The sequence below is a fragment of the Uloborus diversus genome, chromosome 3, assembly GCF_026930045.1.
Source record: "Uloborus diversus isolate 005 chromosome 3, Udiv.v.3.1, whole genome shotgun sequence".
In the NCBI taxonomy this organism is placed as follows: Eukaryota; Metazoa; Arthropoda; class Arachnida; order Araneae; family Uloboridae; genus Uloborus; species Uloborus diversus.
Window position 1 is genome coordinate 174,862,654 of NC_072733.1, and position 16,216 is coordinate 174,878,869.

The 16,216-nt window shown below is 29.6% G+C and overlaps 1 protein-coding gene across 1 annotated transcript in view; it reads left to right on the top strand.

Annotated features, from left to right (window-relative positions):
* Positions 1-12,343, top strand: part of LOC129219300 (tetraspanin-5-like) — a 41,123-nt gene extending 28,780 nt beyond the window's left edge. The window contains exons 4-7 of the mRNA XM_054853643.1: positions 1,060-1,197; positions 3,473-3,520; positions 6,136-6,255; positions 9,064-12,343. Coding sequence (XP_054709618.1) covers positions 1,060-1,197; positions 3,473-3,520; positions 6,136-6,255; positions 9,064-9,129 — 372 coding nt within the window. The 3' untranslated portion in view covers positions 9,130-12,343. The remainder of the gene's footprint in view (positions 1-1,059; positions 1,198-3,472; positions 3,521-6,135; positions 6,256-9,063) is intronic.
* Positions 12,344-16,216: the final 3,873 nt, after the last annotated feature.

Sequence of the window (16,216 nt, forward strand, 5' to 3'; positions counted from 1 at the left end):
ATGTGTGGGTAGTTGTGTGTATGTGTAGGTGTCTGTATGTATACGTATGTATATGTGTGTGTATGTGTGTGTGTAGTTGTGTATGTATGGGCGTGTGTGTAGGACATGGATGCAACCTGGAGACAGCTTTCGCTGTAGGAGCAGTATCGTGAGGAGTCGGTGATGGTGCGGAGGGTGGCGGTGGGAAAATAAAATGATAGGACATCAAAAACAGTCAAGTGAGAACAATAAGCAATCGTGATTGCTCAAAAAATAAATAAATAAATAAACAAGCAAGTATAGAGCAATATTTAGTAAATGTGAAGTAAGAAATATTTTTTTTTAAAATAATATTATCTTTGCTTATTTACTTCAAGTTTTACAATTGATATCACTTTTGTATTTTTTGAGGGGAAGATAATGCAAGTTTTCTCTCCTATCTGAATATTTACGTGTGTTTTTATTTAATTACTGTTAAAATTGTTTCAAAAGGGAAGTAAAAGTTAATTTTTCGGTGTCTCAAACTTCGGCGGTATGTCGAATATTTTTCTTGGTTCCTCGTACTTCAAGATATAGAGAGTGAACTGTATATATGTATATAGTAACACTTTGTGGCTCTACGATTTATGAGATCCTGTAGCATTATACAGATTGCTTACTTGGTAAGCCTGTATTTATGCTATTTCATTCCAACTTTTAGCTAAAGTAGTAGCTAAATGATTCTTATTATGTTCATTAACTTTTTTCCAAAGAAAAACTGGCCTCTTTTTTGTTTTTGATGTTAAATTTTCCATTTAGAGGAAAGAATATTTAGCACAGCCTATCTCAAAGCATGGACGTTTTAATGAGTGAGAAGTGTATATGCAATGTCATCACTTTGATGGTAAAAACATATTGGACACACCACTGACTGGTTTATAGTTTTATTCATAGTAGAGCTAGCTGTGAGCAAATGAACATAGATTTCTCCCTCCTCATATAAGATACAGCATAATAGTTTTAATTGATGTGATTATATTTAACTCTGTTGATTTAAATTGTTTGAAAAATGCCTAATAAGCACTAATGTTTTAATTTTAGTTTCAGTGTTGTGGCATATCAGATGAAGGATATAAAGATTGGTCTAAAAATATCTATTTTAACTGTAGTATCCAAAATAAAAGTCCAGAAAGATGTGCTGTTCCATTTTCATGCTGCAGAAACCCACATAATATAGAGGTAGTGTTTTTAACTTTTTTTTCTTGTTGAATAATTATTGTGCTATGATTGGATGAAACTTTAGAAATTTTTACCGGTACATGTGAAATAGTTTGTGAATGGTGTAAACATTGCAAAACAAATTTGGACACACTTAAGTATTTTTCATGGTATTTTAGAGTATGCTTATTGAAGACAATTATTTTCACAAAATTTGTTTTTATTATGTATCTGTTTGATATACAAACGTCTCTCATTTCACTATATAATATTACTCAAAATTAATTTTTCATCACAAAAATTTTCGCACATATAATACATTTAGTTATTTTTTGCAATGCACAGTCAAACTGTTTGATTGTCATTCTGCTTATCTGAAAAATCTCTCTATACTCTCTATTTGTTTAACTTTTTATGTCACTACAAGGTGTATCTGTAACCGACACAAAAAGTCAGTATTATACCCAGCTTGTTTTGAAGGATGATTTTGGCTACTGTTTCTAACTTATAACATTTCAGTTAATGGATATTATTCAACTTCTCGCTGTGGAAATACTGAGGTGATTTCTAGAACTGTAATGTATTTCAAATGAAGTTGCACAAGGGTTATTGCAGACATTTTATTCAAATTTCGTTATGTCTTACAAATTGGAGACATCCAGAAATAGTTTTTTGTGAATGTAAGATAAAATTCTTTAAAGCAGAATATTTTTGTTGTAGAAATTTTTAGAACATCAGTATAAGATTTGTAATTTTGTGTTTGTTGCATTAAAGCGACAAGTAGGGATTTCTTCCCTGATATGAAGCTCTGAAAGTTTTCATCTAAAGAGCAAAAAGGTGGCAATTTCCTATGTTTTATCAACCCATAGGTGTAGTAATGTCAAATGCTTAGCGATTATACAAAAGTGTGCATTTAAAGGCAAGAAAAAGCAAAAAAAAAAAATGTTGAATTCTGCTATTTTCTGCTTTGAAGTTTCAGAAACCCTTTGCAAAATGAATGCCAAGTAATAGAAAAAATAATTATTAAATAAAAACAAAAAACCCGACTGCGTAACCCCCCCCCCCAAAAAAAAACTAAATAAAAAAAAAAAGCCCAGTAGAATAAAAAATAAGCCCAGAGAAATCATAAATTCAAAAGCAGAATAGAAGGTTCAACAGTCAGGGCCCATTCCTTTTTGACTAGTTAAGGAACCCTGTAAAATGTGAATGGGCCCTGACTGTTGATCCTTCTATTCTGCTTTTGAATTTATGATTTCTCTTATGCATGTATCGATTATAAAACTATTTCAATGGAGTAGTTATTCAGTAATACTTAATAAAATTCTAAACTACTGGGCTTATATTTTTTCTTTTTAGTTTTTTTGGTTTTTACACAGTTGGGTTTTTTGTTTTTATTTAATAATATTTTTTTTATTTTACCCTTTTTGGTTAATTTTTATTGACTTAGTTTTTATGATCATAAGATGGAAAATTTTGTAATCTTGTCATTTTAATGAGAAAGTTTATATCGTGAGGGTTGTTAAGTAACTTGCAATGGTCTAAACTACTGGTTATTAGTCCCTTTAGGGATCTTACTCGGCTTAAAGCTACATATGATTGACCTTTAGCAAAAATGCGCGAATTTAAGTCAACCACAGCTATATTAACAGCGAGAAAAAGTCCTCAGTCAAATCTTCCTCCCAAAACTAAAACAGCCCATCAAGAGAGTACACATCGCAAAACTCAGTCCCCTGAATCACGACAAAAACAAATGCAACCTGTTAGAGATGAAAATCGGATAGTAGATTTAGTAAACAAAAAATTTAGGCAGAAAAACGTTACCTGCATTTGTCGCACAACGGTAGAGAGTGAAACAATCTCTAACTGACAATATGGCGGCTGGTTGTTTATAAGCTGAATTTTGATTACATTCATGTGTTTAGTGACACTCCGAAGGTCAAGACAAAATGATTGACGTAAGGTTTATCAAAATCGGCCAAGGGGTTTAGCCTGTGCAACGCCACATAGGAACAAACATGCACACATAGACTTATAAACACATTACCCTCCTGCGTCGTGCACGCGCAGTCGGGTAAAAAAGAAAGAGTGAAGTTTAGGAAGGAATTGAACAAAAAATCATTAAGGCCATACTTGACAAATGTCAACATAATCAGTTTTAAAATGTGCAGTGTTCATATGCTAAACAAAATGCTCATGAGTAAAATAAATAAATAAACAACTTGTTTAAAAAATCCATAAAATTGCTTTTTGCAATGTTTTTATCTCATGTCAAGAAATGATTTTTTTTTCTTTACAGAGTGGACTAATAAATGTTATGTGTGGTTATCAAATGCAAAACGCATCAGTAAGTAATATTTTATTTGTATCTTTATATTTCTTTTCTCAATTTAAAAATTTTAAAAAAAATCTGATTTTATAAAATGTGACATAATTGAAGGATAAGATGAACTTTATTTCAATTCATAAAAGGTTTTAAGCTTCCAGCAGTCAGCTAAAAATCAAGGAGATATGAAATCAATCATGAAGACTTGCATCTGATTTCATGTCTCTTACTTCTTCCCTGACTGCTGCTTAGTATCAGAAGCTCAAAACCTTTTCAAAGTTAATTCTTTCTACCTCTGCGATTCCAGTTGGCATCATTGACTGTGCTACCAAATGTAATAATCTTTGAGCGTGAATGACAATCTCACAAATGAACAATATTTTAAGAATTCCTGCTCTCAAATGTAATTTTCTGTTTGTATTTATGTGATCGAGTTAAATGAAAAGGATCTAACTCACCCCTACCAATAGTAGTTTGGTCTATTATCTGCAATGTATGTGTAGCACACAAACATTCTTATTTAAGAAAGTTATGCTTAGTTTTGAGGATAGCTTTTTAATGCTCACTTACACTGGTGGAATGGGATTGTGTGACATAATTGATGCTCCAAAAGATGAATAGAGTGATGCAGTCTGGTTTTTGATAGCTGGAGATGTTTTCCAGTACAAAATTAACTGTTATATGGCTACTATGTACAACAAACCATACATTTCATAGGATGTAAAGCATTGAAGCAAACAGTTCAAAGAAGGGCATAAAAGCTGCAAAGACAGGTCAGGCCATAGCCACCATCCAATCACGCCCAATGCAGTTGCTCAGGTTGATGCGCTGATTAAACAGAAACAAGCAGAGCATATAAAAATCAGTCACAGTTTGATTCACACCATTATTCATGACCATTTTGGTTATTGGCTGTTGTGTGCTTAATGGATACCCAAGATTTTGAATGACAACCCAAAGACAAGATGCTTGGTCCTGCATTGACTCATCTGATCCGTTATCACAATGTACGTGATAATGTATTGTCTATGTTTGTAACCGGGGACAAAACATGATTAGCGGGAAAAAAGGTAAGCAAAGCTTACTGCAAACTTTTGAATTTACCACTGCTAAAGAAAGTAAGTCATTATTTCAGCCTGATGAGTTCTGTTGACTTTTCTTCCCACTAGCAGTAGCTATTGCTGGTTGAATTTATTAAACCTTTAGAGACTAGCCATTTTTTTCTGTATTGTGAAATGCTAGATAAGCTGTATGTCCTAATCAAGAAGAAATAATCTAGAAAGCAGATGAATGTGGTCATCTTGCTACACAACAATGTCCATTCCTATGTCACTTCTGTTACTCTTGTCTCACCCCTAGCACTTGTAACTACAATGCTTGAACCTAACCCTTAACCTACACTGTCCATTGTCTGTGTTTCCCAGTTCTCAATAAATTTAAACCTTGGAAATTGAATGTTTCAATCGGATATACTTGCATGCGGATTTGTAGATGATTTTTGACAATTTAGTAAAGAAATAACTGAATCTGGAATCAACCATGATTCAAAACATTTATAAAATCAGTAGTGCAGACGAAGTAACAAAACTGCCTACTTATCTGCTTCTGCATAGACTTTGAACTCTTTTTTTAATAATTGCCTGATTATACAAACTTGGTGACTGGTTTACAACTCGTGAGAAGAAAAAAACCTTTAATGTTGAAAATAATTTGGAGAGAAAATGTTTTGATACAGTAAAAACATATTATAAAGCATATTTTGTTAAGTTAATTCCAAACAATTTGGTTGTATAAAAGTTCTTGCTCCATAGATTTATGGTATTTTTTATTGATTGCAGAATGTAATTTTTTAACTTTATTTTCAAGCTCTAAAATCCACCTTATTTAATTAGGCCATTTTGATCTTAATGTCATAAATACTTCCGGCTCTCTGTTACTACTCTCCTCATTACAACTGAAATGTAGAAAATAACGTTTAAAATTATAAGCTGTTAGTTTACCAGTTTTAATTAAGAGACAAGGCAGGGCTATAAACATATACTGACAGCTCTGTTATGACATCCAGATGACTGCAGTTTTGTCCTTGTTATGATCTCATCAGTCTTGAATACTCGATAACTGGTTCTTTATTGAAGATGAGATTACCTTAAAACTGGTAGCTAAAATTAATTTAGAGGACCAGCGAGAGTTTAAAAGCAGCAGTAGAGCTCAGTTCTGAAAATGAGGGCTTTTTGTAATAAGCTTAAGGGTGATAACTTATAGCTTATTTATTATTACTTATAGCTTTTACCTTCAATTAAAAAATTGAGCCTCGCCATTACTTGTTGGACCCGCACTGGTGTTCTCAATCTTAGCTATCAGTTTAAAGGTAATCTCAGCTTCAAGGAGAGGATATTTGCTTCCAGCTCAGTTAACAAAGACGAAACTGCAGGCCCTGAATGTCATAACCAGGCTGTTGGTATATGCTTGTAATTTTTAAAATAGCTCAAATAAAGAAATTCTGTATGCAAGCTTAAAGCATTTTTAAAACATTTCATAGAACAAAGCTTTTTTAAAATGAAGTTTTTTTAACTGTGTAGTTAATATGCATAAAATCATGTCCAAACTTTATCTTAGTTTTTTTGTTTTCTTTGTAGTCAGTCATAAATGCTAGTGAATTTATATATTCACGTGGCTGTATAGAAGCTATTCAAGATTATGTTGTGCGCAATTTACATCTTGTGGGAGGAATATTTCTTGGAGTTTCTTTAATACAGGTAGTTTTCAGACTTCATTATAGATTATAGGTTATTTTATCCATTTTTAATTTTTGAAAAATAGAAATGTTTAAAAATAAAGAATTTGTTTTTAGTATTTTTGAGTAGAAATGGTTCAAAAGAGGGATTAATTTGAAAAAAAAAAAAACTTATAGATTTTCAAAATTAAATTTTTTGAAGTTCCATACGTTTTTTAAAAATTTTATTTTGTTTTGTTAAAATTATACTTTCAATTATTTTATTGACAGCATTTTAAAATTATTAAAATTGATATAAGGGTGATTTTCTCCATCTCCAAATAAGCCAAATAAGAGCTAAGAAATTTGTTTTAAATAACTTAGTTAAAAACACATGATTTATTTTTTAATGAGTTAATCTAAGCTCATCTATATTAGGAAAAATATTGACCATGATAAATTACTTTCATTTTTTGCACATTTTTTTTTTAACATAAGTGAGGGAGTGATGCCTATCATAACTTTACCTGAATGATAATGTCTGCAAGGTTGGTGGAATGCACATTGGAAACACCTTAATGAGTTTTAAAAAAATACTTTCTTGAATAGACAACCTGATGAACTTGCAATTTTTTAAAATGACAAAATACTAAATTAAGTAAATAATATTCTACACTAACAAGTAGTCTACTGAAGTCATACAGTATAACCATTTTTAAAAACTAATACAGTTAAAACTCTTAATATAGTGATGATAATAAATTTTATGGTTTACTTTATTTGTAAAACATAAAAAAACCTGTTGATTTGCATTCATTTTATAACAGCAATAATTTAATTTTAATCTCATAACATAATAACCTAAATTTGTCACTCCCTCACTAGTGAGGGAGTGACAAGTTTGAATAAAATGGCCATTTACTTTTTTACTGGGCCTTAACTATACCTAAATACTTATAAATTAATAGCAAGAAGAGTTTTTCTTAATTTACCAGTATTTAGTTGGAGCTGATGAGGGAGTGATGAGGCAAAAATAATTTCCGTCCACTCTCTGTCAAAAGTTCCTTCTGAGTACAATAGAACTAAAAACACTTTTTTTTAATGCAATGTTCTGTGATAGCTACCAAAACATTCTAATTCCATCAACAAGCTTTATGTGCCCTGTCGTAGCAGTTTGGGGAACTTGGATAGGTCAGTGGGAGAATGATGTAAGATGGTGTGGACAACATTCAATAATGATATTAAAGTTAATATTTTTAATACTAAATCATAATAATGGCATATTATAGTTTCTATTTGAACATGAAATCAAATTATTAAAAAATAAATAATGTATTCATACTTCAATATTGCAAAAAATAATTTTAAAAATTAAAATCATGTTTGGGGAGGGTATGAGGAAGTGACAAATGATTAGTTTGAATTACAGTATTAATTAATTTATAAATATCTAAATTATAAAAAGTATCAAAATAACTTCTAAACATCATATTATGCATGCCAATCAAATTCATTTTAAAAATGACAATTAACTAACAAGATACAGGCTTGGAACATTAATTTTGCCTATTTGGAGAAAATCACCCAATATTATTCATATATATTAAAATGCTTTTTCTGAAGATTGTTTTATCCTTATAATGTCAGTATTAAAGCAATCCAACTTAAAAAGTATGTATTGTGGAGGGTCAACATTTACACTTACTCAAACAAATGCTGTTTAACTAAAAGTCCATATTTCGGTGATAACTGTCTTTAAAATTTATTTGATAGTAGAAGGAATATACATTGTTGCACATCTTCGTCTTAAGACTCTTAAAAATTAGGAAGACTCCATTTCATATGCTTGCTGAGTACTAGAGTCAATTCTGAACAACTATAAAAGAATCTTTTGAAAAGACTTTTGAGGTCTAAATTTCTTTAAATTGTTCCATGCTCCAGCAACAACCTGCTAAAGTTCAGCAATAATAGAATGCTTCAAATTATTTATACATTTAGTGACCTAGGTGTACCCTACGATTTTTCATGTGGTTTAGGTCTAGGCAACTTATAAGTAAATTCCCCGACCCCCACATAAATCAAATTGATTACCAGCTAACCAGTTTTGTGCTACCACTGCAATAAAAACAAGCATTATCTGGCTGAAAAGTGTATCAATTCTGCCCAAATTTTTGCAAATAAGGTAAAAGTTCCAATTTGTCACCATCTTATTATGCTAATGCAGTACAATAAAGTATGTAATGGATTCTGTATGAAAATTTCCACTGATAGTAAAAAGCATCTCAGATGATACAAGTTCTCTTTCAAAATTTCTTTTTTGAACAAAATGTTTGTTCTGTCTCAAATCATACCAGTATGCAGTAGATATGCCTGGACCATCCAGAGTAAAAAATAAACTAAATAAATAAATAGTAATTAAACAGTCAAAGGTATAAGAAAAAATAATATAGTAGTATTAAATATAATTTGTGTTACTTATATACATGTGTACATTTTTTAAAATAAAATACATGCTTCATTAGTTGTCATTCACAAGGAAAATAAATTATGACAAATTAGTCAACATTTGTTCTGCTTTCAATCTGCGTTATTTCAAAAATTATATAAATTTAAAATTAAATATTATGATTATGACTGCAAATGGTTACAGATGCATCATATATTTTTTAAAAATCTAAACATACTTTAAATTTTGTTTAAAAAAGACATTTTTAAAACAAGTATGCATTTTAAAAGTTATTTAGTTTTATGTACTTCAACACATAATTATATATGTGTCAATATATAATTATGTGTTGTTTCATTCTTTAATTGTTTTCTGTATCTAATATTTACTTCTTTTATTTTGCAGCTGTTTGCAATATATTTGTGTAAAACTTTGTTAGCACAAATAAGTGCTCAATTGGCTCAGTGGTGATAATCTCAAATCCTTTATATAATACTTGTACATATAATAATTATTTATACAATACTTGTATGTTATTATCAAGTTTTTTCATGAAAGAAAAATGTTATGAGGTATGGTATCTAAAATATGTTTTCAATATAGATATGTTTTCCAGGAAATTTTTTTATTGAGTTTTGGAAATGTATTAAATCTCATAAAATGAGGTTTTAAACCAAAGAACAGAGAAAAGAAAAAAAAAGCTGTACCTGTGTGCCTTATAAGAGCATTCAGAATTAAATTACCGCAAAAAATGAGGCATAATGAAAAGTATTCAATAATGATTACAGCTAATATTATTGGTGAAAAATGTATTAAAAAATTAGTATCTGGTTTTGATGAGGAGTCCTATGTCCCTAGTCATGAATTCTACTATGTCATAAAAGAAAGATGCTGAATTATAGGTTTTATAAACTTATTTACTTTTGATTTATCCAGTTCTACTGTATCCTGCAATGATATATTTGATTTTTTTTTCACTTTGATTCATCAAACTGACTTATATCCGTACAATACTGATTAGTTACTTCCAAATGTTCACATTTTATCTTTTTTAAGAGCTTTATTCAATAGTGCTCTTTTAAATTATTGTTCTATTCATGCTGTCCAAATTGTGTTTTGTCCGAAGTGCTGCTTTTTTCAAAATGTTTACTCTTGTGGTTGCTTTTCAGCAAAGGTTTTGTTACTTCTTAGGATTATGCAACTTATGATCTTGTCTCATAAAAGTAAAGCATCTGCCTATAACTCTATGTTTATCATATTAATGCCAGTTTATTATTAGATATTTCTCACGTTGTGATGTTTTGTGAAGAAACTATACTCTTTATTGTGAAATTTAGTAAAACCAGCAGAAGCAGCCTTGATATCATACTTCCAAAATTGCTATGCAACCGTCCATATAGCAATGATGGTTTCTTAATATGAGTATATTTTATATCAGCTTACTTTGTTAACTGTTTACTGTGTACAGGCAATATCCAATATTTTCCCTTTCTTTAAAATGGAAAATAATACAGTATGCTCTCGATATCATGAAGTTGAAGGGACATTTAAAAAATTTGAGCTATCGAGTTTTTGAGATAACAAGGTCGTAATTATAAAAAAATAATATTCTAAAAATTAGTCACAATAGTTAAAAATAAGTGGAATCGTGTAATGAAAGTTGAAAAAAAAGTCTTAATACAATAATAAAAATTTTAATTTTTAAAATGAGCCAAAAATAATAGAGAAAATATTTAAAAAAAATCTAATAAAGTAATAAAATGTAGTAATTTACCAAAACTTAACTTATCAGAGATTTGGATTACCAAGTTGCAGGACAGTTTCAAAGGAGTTTCGAGCGCCCCAGGTCAAAAGAAGTTGGACAAAGGATTGCACCATTCCCTGTGTCTCTAAAAGGGTTTCCCGTTCATTTCCCCTTTTTACAGAGGTGTAAATAAGAGAGTCAAAAGTTCCAACGCAATGGCATGAGAAGAGGACAAGAAGTTTTTGGTAGGTTTTTTGGGCTTCTCAGGATTTACGTTTTCTGACTCTAGAATAAAAGTGACAGTAGGTAAGCTTGTCTGAATCATTCCTAACCCTTGAGAGAAATGAAGGGTGTGAGAAATTTTTGGAAGCATTCTTCGAGTTGCTTCAAGACAATAAACTGCAGTTTTCAGGAAAAATTTTATTTGATCTAACAAGGTTTTGTTTCAAAACTCTTTGACATAATAATAACAAATAACATTAGATAAATACGCAAAATCAAGGGGGAAAATAATTTTTCATCTTATCAAGGTTTTTGAGATATTGAGAGTATACTGTATTACAATTAAAATGAACATAAGTAAGTTTATGCCTTATGTGTTGTTGATGATTTAACTAAAGTTTATCTTTTAAGGCGGTAACTTTGTAGTGTTTATTGCATCAATCAACTTTTGTGTCTTCTCTCCATTTTTAAATTACATATATATATTTTATTTTTATTGTTACCTAATTTCACCCTTATATTCCAGTTTAAAATCCTATGTTAGATTCAGGAAGTACCATTCATAAAGAAGGAAAAACATGAAAATATTTATTTTACATTGAATTGTGTAGTATTACCTCCACCCCTTTCCTTGTTGGTTTCGTTAATGATTACATAAATTACATTAAATTATGGTATTTTGTTAGGATTTGGTATTTTGCTTAGTGTTCTTTATGGTAAAATGCTTGCCCTTGCTTTGAAACATGCCACCATTAGTATGCTTTAAATTGTATTTTCAAATTAAATTTTGCTATTGAGGCTTGATTTTAATTTTAAATTTCAAAGGTTTGTTTAAAAAACTTAAAAACAGTATTAAATTTATGTGAATATGTGCATTCACTGATGTTCCAAAAGCACTTTCTATGTTTTTTCAAAAGGAAGCAACACATATTTTTTTTTACTGAAGTTAATTTTATGAATTTGTCTTTTTATATGAAATTGTAACTATTTTTGATATACTTTTTATAAGTGAACATTATTTTTCTATGTCAGTCATTAATCATTTGTGCAGGCAGGAAATTCTCATAGGTATGTACCAAAACAGTTGACTACAACTCACCGTAAGGCGTTAAGTGTTCTGTGTTTTTTTTTTTTTTTTTTTAGATAAATAAGCATTAAATTTAAAGAGCAATGTGCCATGCATGTCAGTTTAATTTCTGTGATAACTGCCCATCAATTTGTAGAACAAATTGTGACATTTTGATTTGCATGACACATCTTTCCAGTTCAAGTGGTTATTCTTAAAATCACAATCTAGTGTGTCTTTTCTGAATCATTAAGAACATGCATCACACAAGCTCTGAAATGAAGTTTACTCTCTCTATATTTAATTGGCATTTCCCTCCCTCCTCTACTTTAATAGTAGGCATACATGTGATATTTTATTCATTTGTTTTATCACTTTGATAAACATATGTTTTGATAATTACTGATTAGATTTCATATCCGGTATTGCATTTTTTATGTGGGTTTATTTTTATATCCTTAGATAGGGCTTTCTATAACATCAAAAAATTTAAAAGCACTTAATTTTAAAGCACTTTCATATCATTGTTAATTTTCATTTAGGAAACTTGCTGAAAGATAGCTTAAACATTTTCCTTTGTGTAAGAGCTAAGTGTGAAGAACAATGCTGTGACCAAAAAAAAAAAAAAAAAAACATGTTTCTTTTCTTTCTTTTTTTTTATAAATCTCACAATAAAATTAAAGAATTGTTGTACTCTGATTGCTTATATCCTGAAACTTACAACTTTTATATTGATAATGTGGTTCCTTTTGACACTGAAACACATTCATGTAATTTATGTTGTAGTTTTTGTGTGTCACAAAGTTTTTCTCTTTCATTATAGCTTTTGGTGTTTTATGTGTCTATTTCATATTACCATTAGTCCTTATTCTTCAATAGTTAAAATATGTAATTGATGTTGTTTAACAGTGTTGCAAAAAATCCTGTTTACTTTGTATGAAGTATCCTTTATCAAAACAACGTACACAAACAGGAATTTATATAATGTTTAACAATTCACATATATTCTTTTTTCAATTTAAGAAGTATTCTCAAAAATAACCATTATAATCTATCTTATTAAAACAAAATAGCTTTGTACGATACTCTGTATATTTTGAAGAATAAGTTCCGTGATTGATATTTTCTTTATCTGTTCTGTATAGTTACTTAGATACTAAACAGGTTTCATTGAAACCAAACTTATTATTTATTAGGAGCAGATTTCCATATAATATGTTTGTCAAGTTCCATTTCCAAGAGATCATTATGAATGTAAATATTGATTAAAAATCAATTTATCTAGCAAATTACTTTTAGATAATAAGACCCGAGTTATATTGTATTAAGTTTTTTTTCCCAAGTAAGTTGAAGATTAAATGGAAATCTCTTATAGTCTGTAAAGTTCTATCTTTCATTATCTACTTCTAATAGTTATCTTCTGAAACTAATCCTATGTTTGAAAGAATAAAAAAGGGCTCAATAAAATGAAGAATCAATGTAAGTGAAGTATAAATCTTCAAAAGAACAAATTTGTGCGTTGGTTGGGCTCAGTATCCATTCTAATTCCTAAAAAGTGCAAAGAAGTTTTTATGATTTTTCATTAAAAGTGAGTATTTAGAACTTTACTGTAATCTTAATACAAATTGATTTTATTCTATTTTATATATTTATTTGCCTATTTGAAGCCATAGTTATGAAAAAGTCAAAAAGTGTTTAAATAGTCTAAGATATAATAATATATCTATGATGAGCATTTCCCAGCAGTTGAAATCATTTGTACAGAGGTGCAGTTTCATTGAAAACACATATCTAACTATGTCACTTAAATATCAGTCATGGTTTTAAATTTGTGATGTGACCTATGTAATATTTTCGTTTTTCTTTTTGCAAACATAGCTAGTATGAACTTCAATGCATCTATCATGAACAGTTACATTTTGAAGCTTTTACAATTTTATTTTGGCATGTAATGCATTCACATAAAAAGGTAATTTTTATAGTACTTATGAAAATGATCTCAAAATACTAGTCTTTTTTAATAGGCAGGTTCCATTTTATTAAATTAAAAAAAAAAAAAAAAAAAAAAAACAGAATTTTATTTATTTTGTGGTTTTCAGGAAAACATAAGTTTTTATTCTGCTTCTTACTTAGCAGTATTAGATTTTTTCATCTTCCTTTAAAGCAGCTTCGCCTTGTACATATGTATTTACTATTGAAGAATAGAACATATTCATTAAATGTCATAATCAGTTTTTAAATATATCAGATGACTTTTAGAATGCATCACTTGTTAAGATTGAAAAAATTATAGTAGTTTTCTAACAAGTCCTTCTTATTGCTCACATGTTGTACATAAAAGGTTGTTTTTAACATGACATATTTTTATAAAGGAAAAGAAAATCATAGCAACAGATTTTTGCAACTGAATTCTTATTTTTAGATTGCATGTAAGTTTACAAATACAGTGGGTCTGATTGTCTAAAGTAATTGGGACTGACTCCCTTCAAATGAAGTCAAGAATGCACGATTTTTGAGATTTCGCACAATTGCATATCCTGTTTCTTATTATGTATGATTAAAAGTGCCATGCAAAAATGAAATTAAGATTCTTTAATACACTAGAAAGATACATAGTAGCCTGAATTTAAAATTGAAAATACTCAGTTTTACACAGGACTGCAGAGTCAGAAGGAAAATGGTCGACTCAGACTCTAGCTTTTTAATTTTTTTTAAAACTTATTTTTTCAAATCATAATATGAATTAATTTTTATGAAATTTTTGCTTGATATTTTATTGTAAACCCAAGAGATGCATACAACGTTAGAAATTCAATTTTAAAATCAAATTATCCAATAGGTGCCATTTCTAAAGTGATATTACTAAAAAGTCCCATTTAAAAAAAAATTAAAAGCATTAATTTGTTCCCCTTTAATGTTTAACAAACAGATGCTGATAAAATCCTGTGCTTTCAATTTTTTAAAGCACAGAAAAGAGTGAGAGAAAGAGTTTTGCGAGAAAAAAAATTTTTTGGTTAGTCATAAAACTTTTCTTGAGAGAGGGTGCCCCTCCTCCCTTCCTCCTGGGTGACACCCATCTGGTGGGTGAAACATCAACTTAATTTCAGAGTTTATAAAAATTGAAATACTTGAATTCTGAAAAAAAAAATCCTCAATAATAAATCTTAAATTTCAGCAAAAATATTGCACTATATTGGGGAGAGAGGTCGGATACATGTACGTCTGAAGCGAATTTTACACAAAATGCGACGTTATACAGCTTTGTACGAATAGCTTTAACTATACACTACATTTCTTAGCTCAATTTTTAATTTTTTTATTGGCAGCTTCAGAGTTAACTTTAATATGAAGATTTTAGGATTAGCTACAATTGTTGAGTGCTGTAACCAATAAATCATGTACTTTTCACTGTTAACTAAGTTGTCTTAGATAAAGTTTTTAGAATTAAAAAAACATTTATATTTTATCGGACCTTTTGGATTTGCACTTTGGTGCCAACACTCTCTTGAATTTACCAAGCACCCTGAGAAACTTCCCCACTTGGTCAAGCGATACATACATTCTTTTTACTATTTTATAACAGATCAATGTAAAAAATACATTATTATTTTTATTTGAATGTGATTATTTAGAAACTTTGCTGACAGTTGCTATCAGTTAAGTAAAGTTAGAAAATAAGCAAACTAGGAGACGGCGCGGCATAGGTAGCTGTTACAGAAAGTTTGATAAACAATCAAGCCAGCTGGTTGCCACAATGAGTTATTTTCTTATTAGTAGGTATTTATACATGCAATCAAATTAATTGGTAGTCAATTTTTTTAAAAATGCAAGGAGAGTCAGTGAAAATTAAAGAAAAAAAAGAAACCCGGAGTCGTCATGTTTTCCTTTTCTCCAAAATCAGTCCAACTCCGACTCTACAGCCCTGGTTTTACAGACTTGAAGTCAATAAATAAATTACTACCTTTGTGCTAAAATGTAGAGTAGAACCCCACTAATTCCAATTCAGTTTATCCTAACGGAAATGGCTTTCAAAAACTTATCAACAAGTTTTAAATGTACTAAAACGAAAAAATACTTTTTCAGCAGATATAGTGTTCTATGACATAGATGAAACTAGTGCAATAGTTCAAGGATCACGTTTGCATGTCATTATTATGGGCAAAAGAAATTTATCTGATAATTGAAGTTACTCTCGACGAGGGAACAATATTATGTTCAATGTCAAACAATGTCTGTTGATGTTGCATTTTTGCTCTGTTCAACATATTGCTGTGAAATATTTCCAGCTTATTTGATTTGCAACTTTTGAGTAAACTACAAGGACATTCTATGACTCATCAATTTTTTCTATATCAGCTTGCGGCTTATTATGAACTGTTGAAACGATTTTTAAATCTGTATATAATTGATTGGCTTCAGTATCACAGGACAACCACTCAGTAACAGCCAGGGATATATCTGGTAAAGAGTGAAAATATGCAACCATTTTTTTTTCTTTCATAATTTGCAAATGATAAATATTCTGT